The 19,272-nt window shown below is 57.2% G+C and overlaps 2 protein-coding genes across 4 annotated transcripts; one reads left to right on the forward strand and one right to left on the reverse strand.

Annotated features, from left to right (window-relative positions):
* The first annotated feature begins 464 nt into the window (after positions 1-464).
* On the forward strand, positions 465-8,680 carry PRSS8 (serine protease 8). Of its 3 annotated transcripts, XM_050956930.1 has the most exons (7): positions 465-577; positions 3,842-3,868; positions 4,879-5,041; positions 5,538-5,809; positions 6,222-6,388; positions 6,674-7,067; positions 7,755-7,832. In XM_050956930.1, the coding sequence occupies exons 1-6, from the start codon at positions 532-534 to the stop codon at positions 7,049-7,051; spliced, it is 1,053 nt and encodes a 350-aa protein (XP_050812887.1). In that variant the 5' UTR covers positions 465-531; the 3' UTR covers positions 7,052-7,067; positions 7,755-7,832. The 3 variants fall into 3 exon arrangements, with proteins under 3 accessions (XP_050812887.1, XP_050812888.1, XP_050812886.1); XM_050956931.1 differs by lacking the exon at positions 6,674-7,067 and having other exon boundaries at positions 7,755-8,680; XM_050956929.1 differs by having other exon boundaries at positions 6,674-7,847.
* Positions 8,681-9,646: 966 nt separating this feature from the next.
* KAT8 (lysine acetyltransferase 8) lies at positions 9,647-18,884 on the reverse strand. The gene is made up of 11 exons (XM_050956881.1): positions 18,677-18,884; positions 17,576-17,650; positions 16,973-17,148; positions 16,706-16,759; positions 16,432-16,596; positions 16,069-16,158; positions 15,536-15,676; positions 15,022-15,115; positions 14,582-14,732; positions 14,117-14,271; positions 9,647-11,199 (listed from the first exon to the last, which is right to left on the reverse strand). Exons 1-11 carry the CDS (start codon positions 18,882-18,884, stop codon positions 11,135-11,137), a joined length of 1,374 nt encoding a protein of 457 aa, XP_050812838.1. The 3' UTR covers positions 9,647-11,134.
* Between the last annotated feature and the right edge of the window lie 388 nt (positions 18,885-19,272).

Below are 19,272 nucleotides of genomic sequence, written 5' to 3' on the forward strand. Positions count from 1 at the left end.
GGGAGACCCTACAATACCAAGGCAGTGTGCACCCTACAATAATAAAGCAGTGTAATGGGAGACCCTACAATAATAGAGCAGTGTGATGGAAGACCCTACAATAACAAGGCTGTGTGCACCCTGCAAGGGGAAACCCTACAATAGTAGAGCAATGGAATGAGAGACCCTACAACAACTGAGCAATAGGTGCAGTGTAATGAGAGACCCTACAATAACAAGCAAGGTCAGTGCCATCCGGGACACTACACTAAAGCAGCAGCCTGTACGGTATAAGAGCCCCTACAATAACAGAGCCGTGTAATGGGAGACCCTACAATAACAGCAGGGGAGCGGCCCCGCTCCGGCCGCTCTGTCAGCGGGCCGGGGGCGGGCCCGGCCGGGAGGTGGATCCCTGCGCAGCAGGTTGGGCGGCTTCTCTGGCTCCGGGCGCCGTGAAGAGGGGAGGGAACGAGCGCCGCGTCCCAGTGTCCCAGCCAGTGCGGAGACAGCGCACCTGCCCGCCGCCCTCCGCGCCGCCCGCCCGCCCAGGAGATGGGGGCGCCCCTGAGGGCGCTGCTCTGCCTCCTCCTCAGCCTGGGTGAGTGCGGGCGGGGCCGCTCGACCCGTGCCCCCACCTCCCCCCTTCTGCTTCTCCCCAAATCCCGCTTCTCTGGTTCCCCAAACCCCGCTTCTGCCTCTTCCCAAACCCCCCTTCTCTGGTTCCCCAGATCCCTCCCCCCTGACCGTTCCTCTGCTCCTTCCTTCTCCAAGTGCCCCTGTCTGTCCCGGTCGCCCAGCGCAGGGTCCCAGCTCTCCCACCCTGGGCGGAGCTGTGGGTCTGGGACCTGGCCAGGCCGGGCAGGGCTGGGTCTTAAAGCGCCCTTTGGTGCCCCAGGGCCATAGGTGCTGGAAGTAGGGGTGTTGGTTATGCTGCCGCACCCCCTGGCTTCAGGTGGTTTCCATTATATACAGAGTTCAATGGCTCTCAGCACTCCCGCTATACAAATTGCTCGGGGGGGGGGGGAGAGTCAATATGGGGCTGAAAATCACGTGTGTGTGTCTGTAAGGTGGTTATGGGTGAGTGGGTCTGTGTGATGCAGTGTGTGTGGGGAATGTGCGGTGGGTGTTTGTGGTGTATGTGATCATGCAACGTGGTGGTGTTATGTGTGTCTTTTGTGATGCCTGTGTTGTGTGATCCATGTGTTGTGGGTATTGTGAGGTGGTGGGTGATGCACACAGTGTGTTACAGGTGAGATATGCACTGTGTGTGTGTGTCCGGTGATGTTTGTGTCCAGTTACAGGGGTGTGTGTGTCATGCAGTGTTTGTGTATGTGCATTTCTGCAGGATGTGTGTGTGTTGTGTGATGGGATGGACACTGTCATTTTGGAATTAGAGTGAAAAACGCCTGCCAGTTTTTTCTGGCTTGTTCTGCAGTTGATTGGTTTGAGGATTTGTACATTCCTGCAGGGCAGGTTTCCCTGGTCTGAGTTATCCTGATTTGTAGGGGGGACGGGGATGGCTAATCCTGATTTAGGAAGAGGTTTTGTCTGTCTGGAAAGGCTTGCGTCCGAAGCCAGCAGGGCTCCTGGGGTCTGTTCCCAGCTGTTTGGAGGAAGTGCTCTCTAATGGTTAGAGCAGGAGGGACTAGCAGCCAGGACTCCTGGGTTCTATTCCTAGCACTGGGAGGGGAGTGGAGCCTAGTGGGTTGGAGCAGAGGGATGCAGATGAAAGGCCCCATTGCCAGACCTCCTGAGCCAGCCCGGCCCCTTTGTCTCCTTGTACAAACAGTATTTGGGAGACTGTGAAACTCCCTAAGGTTCACCTGAAACTCCCGGTAATCAGACACTCTGAAAGGCGCTGAAACCCAAAGCACAGCAGCAAATGGCCCATCAGCCCCTGCATTGTGTGTGTCTTTGCTCAGCTTGGGTGTCACCTGGGCTGCAGGCTACAGACATGAACACTTGACCTCCCTCTCTTTCCTCCCCCCTCTCCCCCAGCAGGCTGCGTCTGCTCCTAGTTCTCAATGCAGCAAGCAACAGGGCTCTGGGTGGCTCATGGGAGCAGGGAATGGGACACAGGGACTTATCCCCCTACAGTGATTCTGATCCGGCCACAGGGTGGGGGCACTGACTGAGTCTGGGGGGCAGCGGATGGGACATGAGCAGGGCCGGCTCCAGCTTTTTTGCCGCCCTAAGCAGCGAAGAAAAAAATGGGGGGGGGGGGGGGGAGGGAAGAGACAAACCAGATTGAGCTGCTGCCGAATTGCCACCAAAGAGGAGACGAGGGACTGAAGGGCCCACTGCCGAATTGCCACCGCAGCCCCAGACGTGCCGCCCCAACAACGGATGGACTGCCGCCCCTTTCTATTGGGCGCCCCAGGCACTTGCTTCCTTTGCTGGTGCCCTGGAAACGAGGCCTTTCTTCTCTAGGGGCCCCTGGCTCAGATCTGGCCCCAGGGAGGGGGAACTGGCTTGGGGTGAGGAGGGATGGGGAGCAGGGAATGGGAGATGTTCCCACGGCTGAGGTATGTGAGCAAGGGTCTATGTAAGCCTGGCCCCTGTCCTAGGGTTGCACAGAGATCTCAGCCTCTGATCTGCCCCCATACCCAGCGCTAAGCCTTGGCTCCCTGGAGTAACGGCACAGAACCGAATTGAGGTGCAGCCTGTGGGTTGGGTTGGGTCGGGTCATGTCTAATGCTGGGCCAGGCTTCCACCGCCCCTGTAGTGCTTCTGAAGCTGGCCCGGTCTCCTCTAGCAGAGGAGGTTATGTCCCTGTGTCATGCTGAAGTAACCTGTCCCACTGGTCTGGCTCTATATTTAGCCTCTCCACTCAGGAGGGAGGAATGCTGGGCGGACAGACAGTCACAAATAGCTACTGGCCCATGACGGTCCCAGGCTCATGCAGGTTACTTGAGGTGATACTGAATCAGAAGTGCCCTCTCTGTGGGGAGCGAAGGAGATGGGTGTATATGGCCCACTGAGGCTGGCTCTCGCTGGGAACTGGGCTGAGACCTGGCAAACTCACTTCACACCGGCCACTTAATGGGACATCAGCTTGGGTGGTTTGAGAGCAATACGGATCCAAGCTAGCTCCCTCTAGAGGGTAAAGGCCCTGGATCCCATTCCCCGCTGCTTTGAGGCAATCAGTCGCTCTGCCCTGGGGCTGGATCGGAGCCAGCGCCCCATATGTCCCATTCCCCTGAGTCATGCAGAGCCTTGAGGAGTGAAACTCTGACAACTTGTCGACTTGCTGAAGAATCTGGAATGACAATGGCAGGCCGGGGCCCTTCCTCTGAACAGGGAGTAGTTCCTGGAAAGGAGGTGGCGCGGGCTGGGAGACAGAGACAAGGCCACAGAGAATAACCCTGCCCGGCTGCAGTGACATGCCTGCCTTGGCCCAGGGGCTGGGCTGGGTAGGAAAGAGCTTGGAGAAACCTGGCTTGGAGCTTGGAGAAACCTTGGTGTTCCTGGCTCAGAAGGTGGCGCTCTTCCCTCTGTCTGACAAGACTCCTGGGTTCTATCCCTGGCTCGGGGAGGGGAGTGGGGTCTAGTGGGTTAGAGCAGGGGGCGCTGGGAGCCAGGACTCCTGGATTCTAGTCTGGGCTCTGGAAGGGGAGTGACATTCAGTGGGTAGAGCTTAGCTATTACTTGGTAGCTATATCAGCATCTTTATTATTGGCTACCAAGTGGGTCCTGTCCCGGAAATCTGACAATCTATTCCCCCAGCAGAAATGGAGGTGCCCCTTTCTAGCCCCTCCCCCAATTACCCCAGAGATGCTTCATTTCAGTGGCCCCGGTGCTGATGCGTGTTGCCCAGGGATGCATTCCTGATCATGCCTCTTTTTTTTCCTCCTCTGAACAGGTGTACAGGAGACCTACGGACAATCAGGTAAAGATCTGGCTGGGAACGCAGCCTGTACGAGCAGCTTGACGGTCACTTTTCTCCTCCTGATCATTTTCCCCAGAAGCCCCCCACTTCAGGCATTTATTCAGCTAGTGTCATTTTCCTTGGTGGTTGTTTGTGTAGCCAGGCGTCAGCATCAATAGGGGATATTTGTGTTGAGTATAACCAGCCCCCATAGTGATGGGAGGAGAATTTGAGCCCACCATCTCCTGAGTTTTAAGGCATGAGCTGCTACCAGTAGTGCTAAGGGAGGAGGTCCCTTGACTTGCACCTATTGTAGGCTCATTAACCTCATATGTGGGAATGATGGTGCACCCCCAAAGGGGAAAAGGAATGAAGATCTATCCTCCCTCAGGGGTCAGGTCTACGTTAAAAAGTTAGGTCAATCCAGCCACCTCGCTCAGGGATGTGAAAAATCTATCCTGCTGAGCAGCGTATTTCAGCCGACCGAAGCCCTGGTGTAGACGGCGCTGCGTTGACAGAAGAATTCTTCCATTGATGTAGCTGCTGCCTTTCGGGGAGGTGGATTAAGTACAGCGATGGGAGAGAATCTTCCACTGGTCTCAGTAGCGTCTACACCGCTGTAGCGTTTCAAGTATAGACAAGCTCTTAGTCTGGGTTATGTTTGTGTTGGGAAGTTGTGGTGCAAATGGTCTCTCAAAACTTTTTGGATGGCAAAAATTGGGTTTTCAACCAAATTTCTTCCCCTCACCCCAAAAGGTCTGTTCTCTACAGAAAATTTAGATGCTTTTGTGGAAAAGCTGAGCAACCTAAAACCAAAACTAAACAAAAATATGTTTTGGGCCTTGTGGGTTTTGTCCCCAAATCTGATAGAGGGGTGGGATCTAATGGATTAGAGCAGGGAGCAGAGGGCAGGGTGGGTTGGAAAGTCAGGACTCCTGGGTTCTAGCCCAGGCTCTGAGAGGAGTGGGGTCTAATGGTTAGAGCGAGGGGCTGTTTCTGTTTTACTCACTGTTGCTCTGCCCCCCCTGCAGGAACATGTGGAAGTGCTATCATGGGACGGATTGTGGGGGGCACAGATGCACAGGATGGGCAGTGGCCTTGGCAGGTCAGCCTGAATTTTCAGAGTGGTCATGTGTGTGGTGGCTCCCTCATTTCCCCCCAGTGGGTGATCACCGCGGCGCACTGCTTCCCACCGTAAGTACAGGCCACAGAGGGGGTCATCTGGGCTGGGCCAGGCTCTGAGTGTTACCCGGGGTGGAGCTAGTCATGAGGAGTCTGTATCTTCCATCCATTTCTGACCCTAAATCTGTTTGACTGGGTTTCTGTGGACAGACTGCCAGCTGCCCCCACGATCCTACCAGAACCAGAGGTAGAATCCAGGGTTCCTGACTCCCCCCACCCCCCATCTCGAACCACCTAGACTCCCCTCCCAGAATGAGGATAGAATCAGAACCCAGGAGTCCTGATTCCCATATCCGCCCCACTCTAACCCACTAGACTCCACTCCCAATGTGTATGTGTACCTCTACCTTCCACAACACAGAATCTGCCTGCGCATGGCGTGTTTCCTTGCACCTACACTGCTGCTATCTAAGGGAGATTTACTCTCCATTAGCTGAAGCTTTCTGCAGCCTGAGGTGCTGGCTTCTCTCCTTGCTGAGGTCCCACGTCTCTCTTCCCCACCTTACAGGGAAAACCCCATCACTGACTATGAGGTGACGCTGGGAGCCTTCCAGCTGTCCAGCCCTACAGCTGACATCAAGGTGGTTGGGGTGGAGCAGGTCATCAAGAACCCTAGCTACACGGATGAGGGCTCCGGCGGGGATCTTGCACTGGTGAAATTGAAAGAGTCAATCACCTATACACGTACCATTCGCCCCATCTGCCTGCCATCTACTTCCGTCAGCTTCCCTAGCGGCATGACCTGCACTGTGACTGGCTGGGGGAATGTGCTTACCTCTGGTGAGTGAAGGGTTAATACAGCCACCTCTGGGCAGAGGCAGCTGGATAATAAAGATGCACATGGGGATGGCTCGCCTGGTGCTGAGATGCAGCTGTGTCTGGGGTGGGGCAGGGCAGCTGGATAACAGCTGCCAACAATTTTGGAGAGGAAGTGAAGGTGAATTGTGTGTTCAGTTGAAACTGCAGGGAGGATTTTCGGGTGTGTAACAGCCCCTGAGCCTTGCTCTGGGATCTGGACTCACATCAATCTCCCTTACCCCTAAGCCTGGCTTCGAGCCTGGGCTGCTGTGGAGTGAGTCCCTTTGCCTGTCCCCTCCCCACACAGTGCCCCCTGGTGGCTCCCTGCCCCCTGCACCTTACTGAGGAGCCAGCTGCCCAGCCTGACTTGACTGATTTCTTTTCCCCCATGCAGTCAGCCTACCCAGTCCCAGGACCCTGCAGCAGCTGGAGGTGCCAGTGATTGGGCTGGAGACCTGCCGCTGCCTCTACAAGATCAACGCCAACCCAGCGGATTCTCACGTGATCCAGGACGACATGATGTGTGCGGGCTATGCCGAGGGCAAGAAGGACGCCTGCCAGGTGAGCGGGATGCTGGGCATCCATCTGTGCATGGCTCTAAGGGTAGGGCTACTGGGAGTCAGTGCTGGCTACTATGAGCATTGGCCCAATGGTTGGGCTGTAGATTTTCCATCCCTTCTGGGCTTAGGTGCCACTGCTTGACCTTTGACCTCAAGGCCCCCACCCGCGCTCTGCCAGTCTCCACCTACCACGATTAAGCTTTGTAGTAACCATCCATTTGTATCCCACGACTGCCACCAATCCCCCTCCTAATGCCATTTCCCTCTCCCCACCCTGTTCTTCCAGGGTGACTCCGGGGGACCCCTCTCCTGCCGTGTGGGCAATGCCTGGCTGTTAGCTGGGGTGGTGAGCTGGGGGGACGCGTGCGGGTCCCCCAAGCGGCCTGGCGTCTACACCCGCACCTCGGCCCACACAGCCTGGATTAAACAGATCATCCCGGCGGTGGAGATGAGCGACGTGCGCGTGAATCAGGAGCCAGTCTCGGAGGAGGGGCTGTGTCCCAACACCACCAGTCGGCCTGGCCCCTATGACGGCTTCCAGCCCCATCCTGACTGGCCCCGGCCAATCACCCCCAAACAGCCGTTCGACCATGCTACCTCCCACATCCTCGCTGCCAGCCTGCTGTTCTTCTGCCTGCTACTTCACGTACTCCCTGCCCTATAGCGCCCCTACTTTCAAGGTCAGCTCAGCATGGGACTCCACCCCCCATGGCAGTCCAGAGGCATCCTGCCCCCCTCCCAAACTCAGCAGGATGGTCCCGAGATTTCAAAGACTTGGGTTTCCCGCCCCATCCCCTTATTGTTCTCGTTTGTTTCCTGTGTTGTGCTGCTCTGTCACGATCAGGGAATTGACATGACTTCAGGGCACCGAGCTGGCAGCAGCCCGGTTCGTGGCAACGTCGTTTCTGCCTCCGGTCCTGCAGACCCCTGAGTTCTGGCCAACAGGGTCCTGCAAACTTCTCCCAAGCCTCGCTCTGGCACCAGGGCTCACGGCAACCCCTCCAGCCTCGCTCTGGCACCGGCGCTCACGCCAATCCCTCCAGCCTCGCTCTGGGGCTCATGCCAGCCCCGGAACCTCGCTCTGGCACCTGGGGTCATGCCAACCCCTCTAGCCTCGCTCTGGGACTCATGCCAGCCCCTAAGCCTCGCTCTGGGACTCACGCCAGCTGCTGAGCCTCGCTCTGGCACCTGGGGTCACGCCAACCCTGCCAGCCTTGCTCTGACCCCCAGGGCCCCACTCTGTGAAAATCAGGGCCCTGTAGGCAGCTCCCCAACTCCTGTTCCCAGGCCTGGTTCTGTCACCATGATACCTCCAAGGGTAGCCTAACGAGCTCCCACCCTTCCTCTTCTCACCCTGATTCTTCCAGGGAGACTCCGGGGGACCCCTCTCCTGCAAAGTGGGTAGTGTCTGGCTGCTGGCCGGAGTGGTGAGCTGGGGGGATGCATGTGGGGCCGCCAACCGCCCCGGCGTCTATACCCGCACCGCAGCCTATGCTGCCTGGATCCAGGAGACCATCCCAGACGTGGTGCTGAGCGACGTGAGCGTGGATCTGGAGCCGGTCTCTGAGGAGGGGCTGTGCTCCAGGGCTGCTGCTTGTCTCCTGGCCCCCTGGCTGCTCTGCTGGGCCTTTCTGAGCCTGGTCCAGGCAGGGTAACCTCACCCTCGCCAACTCCAAGTGTAGACACGCAAGGCAGGGAGAGGATCTTGGGGACACAGGATCCGCCACTGATCATAGCCATTTGGCAGCGGATACTCCACTAGAACTAGATTTTGCCCCCAACTTCCCCTCCCTACAAGGCTATTTTAGGGGTCCTGCCTGGGCAGCCCTTTGACTGTGGTTGTCCCCAAAGGATTCTGGGAGGAGGCAGATTGGCCCCAAAAGAGGGGTGCTCTGGGAAACGTTCCCTCTTCCTTACACCTGCGTCACGCAGAAACAGCCGGGTTTCAGTCCCGGCGTGAGTCAAGTCGACAGGACCTAATGTGACATGTCTGGCAGGAAGCTCTCAGGCCCCTCAGCGTCAGCCGAACCCCAAGGGCTGGGCCGGGCAGCACCTGCAGAGCTGGTTTTTCCACCTGAGGAGAGTCACTGAGTGAGGGCAGGTTCTAAAGGGATTAGGGTTCATCACACACGCCCAGATGTGAGCTAGAGGCTGGTAGCACATGGGACTGTGTCTGCCTGTCTTTTATCTGGGGCATCAGGCCAAACCTCCCGCTTGTTCTAAGTTGGGGTGGGGTGGGAAGGGCTGTTTGACTCCAGAAGGAGGGTTTAATAAAGAGGGTGTTAGCCCTGTATTATGGGAAAGGTTCTGTTATTTATTTTAAAGGTTTTGTCTAACCTCTAAACATTGCCCCCATCCCCGAGCCAGGGCTAGGGCCCCAGCATCCAAGCCGGGGTTGGAACCTCAGCATCCACGCGCCCGGCCTGGCCTCGCTCCCCTCCCCAAAACCCCGGCATCCACACACTCGGCCCCACTTCTCTCCCTGAAACCCTGGCATCCACGTGCCTGGCCCCGCTCCTCTCCTCAAGCTGGGGCTGGAACCCCAGCATCCACGTGCCTGGCCCCACTCCTCTCCCGAAGCTGGGGCTGGAACCCCAGCATCCACGTGCCCGGCCCGGCCCCTCTCCCTGGGGCTGGAACCCTGGCATCCACGCGCCCGGCCCCGCTCCTCTCCCCAAGCTGGGGCTGGAACCCCAGCATCCATGTGCCCAGACTGGCCCCCCTCCCCGAGGCTGAAACCCCGGCATCCACGCGCCTGGCCTGGCCCCTCCCTGAGCTGGGAGTTCTAGACCCCAGTTCTAGGGGCCCTGCCCCACAAAGGATGGGTCATAACTGGCTAAACCTTGTTTGCTGGCTGAGTGGTTGGGAACAGTTAATCCAGGGCTGGGCAGTGCAAATACACCCGGTGAATCCGGGTTGGAGCTGCTCCAAGGAACCTGCTGGCAGAGTCAGAGAGAGGTGTCGCTGGGGATATGGTGCTGAGCTGGCTGGGTGCAGGGAGGTCTTAACTCTTAGGGGAGTGGCTGGGGCAGCGAGGGGGAGGCCAAATATAGCCTGGAATGAATTTCTCTGCTGCCTCCCTCACTGCCAAGATCCCTACCCCAGCCTGTGCTTCCCACCTGCCAGGATCCCTCCCTCAAGCTTATTCTCCCCACACTGCACATGTGCCAGGATCCCCACCCCCACTTGGGCAATCCTGCTAAACTGTGCCCCATACCCTCTGTGTGACCATTCCCAGGCAGGCTTCCTGACAGGCATGGGCTGTTCACGCTTTTCCTTTTTATTTATGAAAAATACACACTTCTTAAAACAGAAAAAATACACCTGTAGGCAGTGAGCAGAATGCAGGGAAGCCGTGGGGACTGGCTTGGGGGCTGTTTGCATCAACCTTTCCCCCACGCGCCAGCCCCCTGGCAGCAATGCTTACTTGCACCTCCAGCTGGTGGAGCCAGCCTAGGGATTAGCAGAGTGTGAGATCGGTGCTGAGGAAAGAGCCCTGAGACAGTATCTGCTGTGTATCCCTGGCCCAGGGCATCCCAGCCCTTCGGCCCTGGGAGAGACCCACACACCTCCACCCCATGCAGTGCTTGGCTGCTGAACTGAGACCAGCCAAACTCAGCAGACATCCCCACGTCCCTGCTTTTCCTCCACTCCCTTGCGGGGAGCACAGGATGTCTGGAATGGGGGATCAGGGAGGGAGCCCAGCAGCGGAAGTGGGAAAAGAGAACTGGAACAGGGCAGGAGGGGCATAGGGAGCACTGGATGGTGAGGGGAATCCTGGCCTAAGGAGTGCAGGCCAAAGGGGCAGGTCAGGGGGGAAGAACTCTAGCAGCAGGGGGGCAGCCGGGGCATGAAAGGTTCCAGAGGGGACTCAGCTGAGATCCTAGTGCGGAGATGTCCACATAAAGGAAGCTTAGCAGAAGGGGCATCTTCATGGCCAGAATGGACCCTGCCTGCAGCAGCTGGGGCACATTGGTGGCGTGTGTGTGGGGGCGAGTAAGTCAGGGCTACAGTATTCTGCCCCCCCCCCCCCCCCCGAGACCCCAGCTCAGGGCAGGAGGTGCACCGCGCCAGAGCTGACTGTAGGTTAGAAGGGAATCACACACTGCCCCTGTCCTGTTTCAGGGCCTGTGTGACAGATCCAGTCTCCCAGCACAGCTGTCCCAGGACCTTCCCCCAGTGCTGCTTCCCCATATTGCCAGCCCAGGGGATCAACTGGACAGGGAATGTTTGCCCAGCAGAGAACACCCAATGACATGCTGTCATGTTAACCCATGGGCATCTCTCCCCCCTTCCCTGCCAGCTGAGTAACTCCTCCTGCCCCAGACTCAGCTGCTACTGCCCACCATAGCCTCTGAAGCAGCCTGTACCTTCACTTCCTCCCTGCACTCCCCAACACATGAGCCAGCCCACCAAAGTGATATTGACCAGAGTGCAGCGTGCAACTGACGAGCTGGGCAGCAGACACTGGCAGTGGTGCGGGGACCCCCCTTTTCTAGTGCTGTTTGGGAGGGCAAAGCTCAGCCCCTGGCCTATTCCGCCATGCAACGCTCAAGGGGAGAGAGATGCGACAGGACAGGTCACCCGCCCTGCTGAATTGGCACTGGCCTAATGAAGGACACAGCCAGCTGGGTCGCCCAGTCCTCCCAGCTGGTTGGTTGCTCCGGTGCTCTGTAGTCAGGCGGGGTGCAGCCCAGATCCTCATGCAACTGAGGGGTCATTTGGACTCCTGAGTCCCACCGTTTCTTCACTTCTTGGAGATCTTGGCCTGCTTGTGTTTGGGGGGTGCCCACTTGAGACAGATGGAATCCACTGAGGAGGGAAAAAGGGGAGGGGGAGAGTTTGACAGAATCTATGAACATCCCCATCCTCCAATGCTCTCAGGCCAGAAGGGCCCAATCAGATCATCATCTGACCTCCAATCTAGCACTGGCCAGAAACTCTCAGCCTATTACCCCTGTGTCAAACCCAGCGACTAAAGCACCCTCAAGAAAAGAACCCTGTGCAGACTGGAAGCCATTAAGGGACAGACATTTCAGCATTGCCCTGGGGAGTTTACGGAGGGGATAGCATGACACGACTGCCTACAATGGCACGGAGCCGATCTACGACAGCTAGCAGCAAATATCCCCAACAGCCGGTGACGGGACACTACGTGGGGAGGTTGCCGATTTACTACAGAAAATTCTTTCTGCCTGGTGGGTCTCACCCACATGCTCAGGATCTAACGAATTGTCATATTTGGGGTCAGAAAGGAATTTCAGATTGGCAGAGACCTGGAGGTTTTCGCCTTCCTCTGCAGCATGGGCCACGGGTCTCTTGCTGGTTTAAACTAGTGTCAATGGTGGATTCTGTGTTACTTGAAATCTTTAAACCCCGATTTGAAGACATCAGTAGCTCAGCCGGAGGTTAGGGGACTATTACGGGAGTGGGTGGGCGAGGTCCTGTGGCCTGCAATTTGCCGGTCAGACTAGATCAGGATGGTCCCTTCTGCTTTGAAATTGTAAGTTTGTTCCAAGGGCTGATACCTACACTGTTAAAAACTGGTTCCTTATTTCTAATTAGAATGTGTCTGGTTCTAACTCGCAGCCTTTGGTTCTTGTTCTGAATTTCTCCACTAGATTAATGAGCCTGTAAGCACCCGGCATTTTGTCCCCCGGGAGGTACTTTTACACCAGGATCAAGTCACCACTCAGTCTTCTTTCGATCATAGATTATCGGGGTTGGAAGGTACCTCAGGAGGTCATCTAGTCCACCCCACTGTTCAAAACAAGACCAATCCCCCAACTAAATCATCCTAGCCAGGGCTTTGTCAAGCCTGACCTTAAAAACCTCTAAGGAAGGAGATTCCAACACCTCCCTAGGGAACCCATTCCAGTGCTTCACCACCCTCCTAGTGAAATAGTGTTTCCTAATATCCAATCTAAACCTCCCCCACTGCAAGTTGAGACCATTACTCCTTGTCCTGTCATCCATTACCACTGAGAACAGTCTAGATCCGTCCTCTTTGAAACCCCCTTTCAGGTAGTTGAAAGCAGCTATCAAATCCGCCCTCATTTTTCTCTTCTGAAGACTAAACAATCCCAGTTCCCTCAGCCTCTCCTCATAAGTCATGTGCGCCAGCCCCCTAATCATTTTTGTTGCCCTCCGCTGGACTCCTCTAATTTTTCCACGTCCTTCTTGTAGTGTGAGGCCCAAAACTGGACACAGTACTCCAGATGAGGCCTCACCAATGCCGAATAGAGGGGAAATGATCACATCCCTCGATCTGCTGGCAATGCCTCTACTTATACAGCCCAAAACGCCGTTAGCCTTCTTGGCAACAAGGGCACACCGCTGACTCATATCCACCTTCTCGTACACTGTAACGAGGTCCTAGGTTCTTTTCTGCAGAACTGCTGCCTAGCACTTGGTCCCTAGTCTGTAGCAGTGCATGGGATTCCTTCCATCCTAAGTGCAGGACTCTGCACTTCTCCTTGCTGAACCTCCTCGGGTTTGTTTCTTTTGGCCCAATCCTCTAATTTGTCCAGGTCCCTCTGTATCCTATCCCTACCCTCCAGCATATCTACCACTCCTCCCAGTTTAGTGTCATCTGCAAACTTATTGAGGGTATAGTCCAAGATAAAGAGATCACGCTCCTTATGCCTCTCACTTTCTCCACCCCTCCAATCATTTTTGGCTCTTTAAAGGCTGCTACAGGGAAGCGCTGGACTCTCATTAAGGCTGCTGTATAAATGCACTTCAAGTAGAGGTTTATTCTGGCCATTTTATAAAGAACCCCTGAAATATTCTCTATACAAACCCTCAGCTGGTTATTGCAGGGAAGCAGACTGCACCCGTGGGAAAGCAGTCAGTGTTGGAACAGCGGAAACATGCACCCAGAGCTGAGCTCTGGGGTCAGGCAGCTGGGTAACAGCAACACTGGAGGGGCATGGTTCACCTGGTACTGAAATGCAGCCAGCTCTTGCATGACAGCTGTTAAACAGCCGCTCAACAACGCTTCAATGGCATTAGAGGATTCCAGGGTAATCAGTGTCTCCCATCCAGTTTCCAAGCAAAATTCATCCTTCTTCCTCCTCCTTCAATCCAACCTTGTCATTTCAAGCCCAGAGGTAGCTGGGTAAGCTGTGCAGCGTTGCTGTTAGCCAGCATGTCCCGCCCTAGAGCGGCTGCATTTCAGTGAGGGGTGCGCAATCCCTGCATTTGCCATTGGCGAAGAGCTTGGAGCTTTCCCTGGGAGAGGGGGAAGGGGCAAGCTGGCTCACTGAGAGTGCTACTTTCCCAGCCTCTGGTTACATAACCCGATGCGCCCATCACCTGCCCTTGGGAAAACAATGTCCTGCTTCAGAGAAACCAGAAACCTGAACGCAGCCAAGGAATGTTCAGTGGGGTGTGTATATGCCAGCCTCTAACAGGGCCGCATTGTGTTTGGGCTTAATGCTGCTTCACGGCTCTCTAGGCCTAAGCACGCAGAGTAGAAACACGCCAGGGACCTCAACAGCCTTTCCAAATGGGGCAATGTTCCCTCCAGGGGAAAGGCCCTGTGTCCCATTCCCCACCCTTAAGGGCCAACCAGTCCCCCCAAGCTTGGGGCCGCATCAGAGCTGGTGCCCCCTAGTGGAGGAAGGCTCCGTGTCCTACTCCCCAGCCAGTCCCCCGCCCTTGGGCGGGATCAGAGCCAGTGCCCCCCAGAGGGAAGTGGCCCCATGTCCCATTCCCCGCCCAGTACCTGTGATGGGAGGCTTCTTGTACTGGGCGCTCTTCAGATGCTCCTCCACCAGCTTGGGCGTGACGCAGATGACGTGCTGCCCCTTCCAATACTTCACCATGTTGAGGGACTGCAGCGTGCTGATGATGTCGTTCTGAGTGATGCTGGTCATCTGGCTGCACAAGAAAGGGGGCAGAGGCGTTGGCAGCACCCACGGCCTGCACCAGGGTGGGGCTGAGTGCTAAGCAGGGAGGGCTGGTTCAAGGCTTGGATGGGAGAACTCAGCTGCGGATTTGGGGCTCAGTCAGGGGTACGAGCCCCTCGCAGGCAGAGCTGGCCCCAGTGCAGCGCAGGGGCTCAGCAGGGGGTGCTCTCCCCTCACAGTCAGGGTTGGCCCCAGTGCAGCACTGAAGAGGCTCAACAGAGGGTGCTCTCCAATCCGGGTCTCCGGTGCAGTCTGCCCCCTAGCCCCGCTCCCTCGCTCACCTGAGGTCTTTAATGGACAGGGTTCCTCGGAAGTCCCGCAGGATCTCCAGCAGCACCCAGGACCAGTAGCTCCGGTAGCTCAGCTTGCCCAGGTCCGAGAGGGGCTTCTCTGGGGAGCCCACTGTGCTTTCCAGTTTAGACAGCTCATAGCCTACAGGCATGGAGAAGCGGGAGGACAGATCAGAGCCCCCGGCCTGGGCATGCGGGGACCCTACGCCATTCCCCTCTGAGAGCTGTGTGTGCAATGAGGTTGTGGGGAGAGGGGCATCTCAGGACAGAACTCATCCCCACCCTGTGCTGCTGGGATCTCCTACAGGGGGCAGCAGGGAGTTCGCTCCCTGGCTGCCCAAGAGGGAAGCCAGTTTTCCCATCTGAGAACGTACCAACTCATTGCACACATGGCCAACAGCATAACAAAGGCAGACACCAGGGCTACTCACTGAAAGCGATGAGAAACTTGCCATAGCCCCGTCTTTGGTAGGGGGGCAGGGTGAGGATACAGGCCACGTTGTTCCCATCTGGAGACTCCTTCTCCTGAGCACAAAGAATGTACAGACACAAGGTTACTGCAGAGCCACACCAGAGCTCTGAGGAGTGGGGGAGGACAGGGCAGCGTACTGAGGGGGAGAGAGGCTGGGCACAGACTGGCACAGGACGGGGAAACTAGCGTTCCACATCTGGGCTCAGAGATGACACATCTGTCCAAAATCGCTGCAGAATGGGGGAGGACTGGCGGGAACTGACAAAAGGTTGTTCCGATTCCCAGTTCCCTGTTCTAAGCGCTTGATGCCCATCCCAAAACTAGGGATGGGACCCAGGAGCCCTGGCTCCCAGCCCCCCTGCTCTGACCCACTAGACTCTACTTCCCTGCCAGAGCTGGGGAAAGAAACCACAAAGAACCCAGCTCCCAGCCCTGAGATTGCCAGCCTCTCAGCATGGGCTCCAGGCCGTTACCTTGGAGAAGTAGCCAACGATGTGGGCGCCCTGCCTGTCTACCTCAGTGAGGATGTAGAAGACAAAGGGCTCAACATCAAAGTAGAGGGTCTTGTGGTCTAGGAAGAGCTTGGCCAGGAGACACAGGTTCTGGCAGTAAATCTGAGCAGGGGCGAGAAAAGCAGCCATCAGACAGCACTGGACTCACCCAGCTTGGGGCACCACAGACAAGCAGCGAGCCAGGGAAGGAGTGGGAGCCCGGAATGGGGGAGCTCTGGGGAGCAGACCAATGGGAACGATCCTGTCCTGGATGAGGACGGGTTAGGTGGGCCTGACGGAGCAACTCCATCTCTGCTGGGGAACCGAATGTCATGGGTGCTCCTGCCCCAGGTGGGGACTTGCTAGACAGGCCTGGATGGGGAGTTCGGATCTATAGCTCTGCCGCCTTTGTTTGGACAGAGATGTGCCGGGCTCCTCAGAGGAGGACAAATGCATCGTGATAGCAGGGAATTCCCCACTGGCCACACATGGGATGGCCAGCAATACCGCCTCACCTTGTGATCTTTGCCATCTACTTCATAGACAGAGATGTTGTTCTTCCTGTAGATCTCCTTCCCTGGCGGCTGCCTCCACTGGCACTGGCCCTGAGATGGAGAAACTCTCAGACACTGGCCAAGCCAACACAGTGCTGCTGGTGCCCCTCAATCCCAACATGCAGCCCCCTGCTAGCCCAGCCCTGGGTTAGTTCTCCCACCCAAAGCTCTGCCAGGGCCCCTCAATCCCAACCCCCCGGCTACTCTCCCAGGCCTGGGCCTCCGCTGCCCCTGCTCCCAACAGATATGCCATTGCCCCTCAACTCCAACCCACAGCCCTGGGCTCCCCACCTCCACCAATACTGGGACTTGCTCCTTACTTACTAGGTGGTACCTGTAGCTCTTCTCGAACTTCATGTATTTCAGGCAGTACTCGCAGATCCACAGTTTGGGCTGCTTCCCATAATCCTCTGGGAAAGGTGAGAAATACCAGGCGTCAATCTCATAGTGGCCAATGTGGATCTTATCTACGTATTTCACCTTGGTGATCTGGGAGTGCAGAGAGGGAAGGAGGACAGTCTAGGTTAGTGATCAGAGCAAGGAGACAGAATCCCACCCATTTAGATGCCAGGCCATGCCAATGCCCAGGGGCACTCACCGCCTCATGCTCCTTCTCCAGGGCAGCTGTGGTGGGATCCATCTCTGCGTAGGTCTGAGGGAAAACAGCAGAATATCAGGTAACTTCCATGCTGTAGCACAGACTTTAGTTGAGTCCTCACTGAACCTTCCACCCCAGCTCCTGCAGCACAGCGCCCCCTAGCACTGCACAGGGTATAGGGGCCAGCACTGACTGCCAAGGGAGAGCACCGCTTACTGAGCCCCTCAACCTCAATCCCTGCCACACAGCATCCTCTGATGTATTTACCTTCTGAACATGGTTGATCTCATCGTGTTTGCGCTTCTGGTTGCGGGTGATCTTACGCTCGGGTTGCTCGGACAGCTCGTTCATGTATTGGTCTGTGTTTTTCTGAACCGCATCTTTGACTGTCTTGGTGAGGGCCAGCCGGTTCTTATCTACCCACTCATCCAAGCGCCGGTTGACTGTGGTTAGGATGGGACAGGATGGAAAAAGTCTATCCAGCCTCACTCTGTACAGTGACTTTCTCACTATGTCCCCAAACACTCAACATCTGGTCACTGGAACCAAGCAGTCCTGATCCCCTCTAGAAACTACACCCCTTCCAAAGCCAGGCAGTATAGACATACCCTTAGATCTCAGGTGTTACAGAAGGGCAAAGTCCTCTTTGCCTCATGGAAATCCTGTAATGGGGAGTTCTACCGGCTAATTCTCCATCCATTTGGGTGAGAGACTCATTTTGAAGGTGAAAATGAGGCAGTTACTGAACATAAACTATGGTGGGAAAGGAATGACCACCACTACAATCCTAGGTGCTACTGTAGTGCGCCTAATAAAGAGCCACCTACATTAATCCCTCTCCCCAGGAACAGAACCCAGGGCTGCACTCACATCCGGCATAGTGCACGTAGTATTCCTCCCGAGCCTCCTGCTCATTGAGTCGTGACTGGATTACCTCGGCTGAGTCTGCAAGGTAATCACTAGGTTAGTGCCAGCCTAGTTACTTGTGGGGAGCGGGCACAGGTTAGGTGCAATAATGTATGCCTTGGAAAACGATAACCCCATTCCGCCGAAGGGTAACCAAACGCTTTGCTAAGGGCATGTTCTCCTGGGGGGAGGGGGGGGAGCATTCTTAGTGCAGAACGAGAGCGTCCGCCCATGGAGCTAGCTGTGCTTTAAATTTACACTCTGGTTTATTTTGTAATAGCTTCCCCATGAAATCTCTGTGCAGACATGTCCTAAATCTCAAGTCTGCTTGAAGCAGGGGAAGTTTAATGTCAGTTTATGGTGGTATAGGGAAACAGGGGTGGATCTGGGATGTACTGTGTGGGGAAGGCCTTATGCCAGGTCCTGTGGGCACATGGGGGATATGGGGGTGGGAGAGGGAAGGTCTGATGGCAGGTGGTACTAGGGAACAGAGAGATCAGTGAGAGGTATCACAAGAGGAGCTGGTCTCTCCCCCCAGGTCCCCTCCGTGTGCCAGCACAGGGATGGGGAGAGCTAGAGGACGAAGTGGGAGGGTTGGAGGCCCCGGCTTGCGGTTCTGTATTGGAACAGGGGTTATGGTGATAGGGGCTCTCTCTCGGGCCAGGCCTCGTCCACACACAGACCCGAAGATGGGGAGGGGCTCACGGCAGGGGCCGTTACCAGGGCCACAGGCAGGGTCTGGAGGCCCAGGCTGAAGGTCTGCGCCACGGAGGGTGTCGTGGGGGGAGGGTCAGAGGGGGTCACGCCGCGGGGGGATCGAGGGAGCGGAGTCAGAGGGGGTCGCGCCGCGGGGGGTGTCGTGAGGGGGGAGTCAGAGGGGGTCGCGCCGCGGGGGGCGGGGTCAGAGGGGGTCGCGCCGCGGGGGGATCGAGGGGGCGGGGTCAGAGGGGGTCGCGCCGCGGGGGGCGGGGTCAGAGGGGGTCGCGCCGCGGGGGGTGTTGTGAGGGGGGGATCAGAGGGGGTCGCGCCGCGGGGGGGCGGGGTCAGAGGTCGCGGGTCTCTCACGCCAGGTCCCGTCCGCCCGCCGGCACAGGTAGGTCTCCCCGATCTCCACGGTGACCTCGGCCTCGCGGAGCGGCCCCGGGCTCAGGGGCCGGGCCGCTCCCCGCCCGTCGGCCTCCCGCTCCTCCTCGCCGCCCGCCCCGCGCAGCGGGTCCGGCCCGGGAGGGCTCCCGCCGCCACCGCCGCCTGCCCCGCCCGGCTCCGCCGCCATGACAGGCCGGAACTGCGTCACCGGAAGTGGCTCGGGACAACAAACCTCCCCCCCGAAGCTGCGCGTGGCGGGCGCCCGGAGGTTACGTCAGGCCCGCATCACGTGACCGAGGCAGCCTTGGGGGAGAGGTGCCCGGGCGGGACCCTAGTATCCCATCATGCCCCGCGTCCCTCCGCCGTATCCCTGCGTCTCTCAGCATCCCAGCATGCACCGCGCCCATCGCCCATCCCTATCCCAGTGTTCACCCTACCCCGCCCTCTCCCCTCTCCCGGGGGGTTGGCAGCTTTCTAATCCCACAAAATTGAACAGCTAGCCCCGCCCCTTCCCCGAGGCCACGCCTTATGCCCCGCCCCTTCCCCGAGGCCACGCCCCTCCCCTCTACATCCCC

This window comes from Gopherus flavomarginatus, chromosome 5, assembly GCF_025201925.1.
Source record: "Gopherus flavomarginatus isolate rGopFla2 chromosome 5, rGopFla2.mat.asm, whole genome shotgun sequence".
Classification (NCBI taxonomy): Eukaryota; Metazoa; Chordata; order Testudines; family Testudinidae; genus Gopherus; species Gopherus flavomarginatus.

Excerpts from the sequence above, each read along its gene's own strand:
- KAT8 (XM_050956881.1), bottom strand. The coding sequence starts at position 18,884 with ATGGCGGCGGAGCCGGGCGGGGCAGGCGGCGGTGGCGGCGGGAGCCCT. Across the intron at positions 15,677-16,068 it reads TAGATGGCAAAGATCACAAG|ATTTACTGCCAGAACCTGTG; the intron begins GTGAGGCGGTAT and ends GCCCCTGCTCAG. Across the intron at positions 14,733-15,021 it reads CAAGTTTCTCATCGCTTTCA|GCTATGAGCTGTCTAAACTG; the intron begins GTGAGTAGCCCT and ends CCATGCCTGTAG.
- PRSS8 (XM_050956929.1), top strand. The coding sequence starts at position 532 with ATGGGGGCGCCCCTGAGGGCGCTGCTCTGCCTCCTCCTCAGCCTGG. Across the intron at positions 5,810-6,221 it reads GGGGAATGTGCTTACCTCTG|TCAGCCTACCCAGTCCCAGG; the intron begins GTGAGTGAAGGG and ends TCCCCCATGCAG. Across the intron at positions 6,389-6,673 it reads GCAAGAAGGACGCCTGCCAG|GGTGACTCCGGGGGACCCCT; the intron begins GTGAGCGGGATG and ends CTGTTCTTCCAG.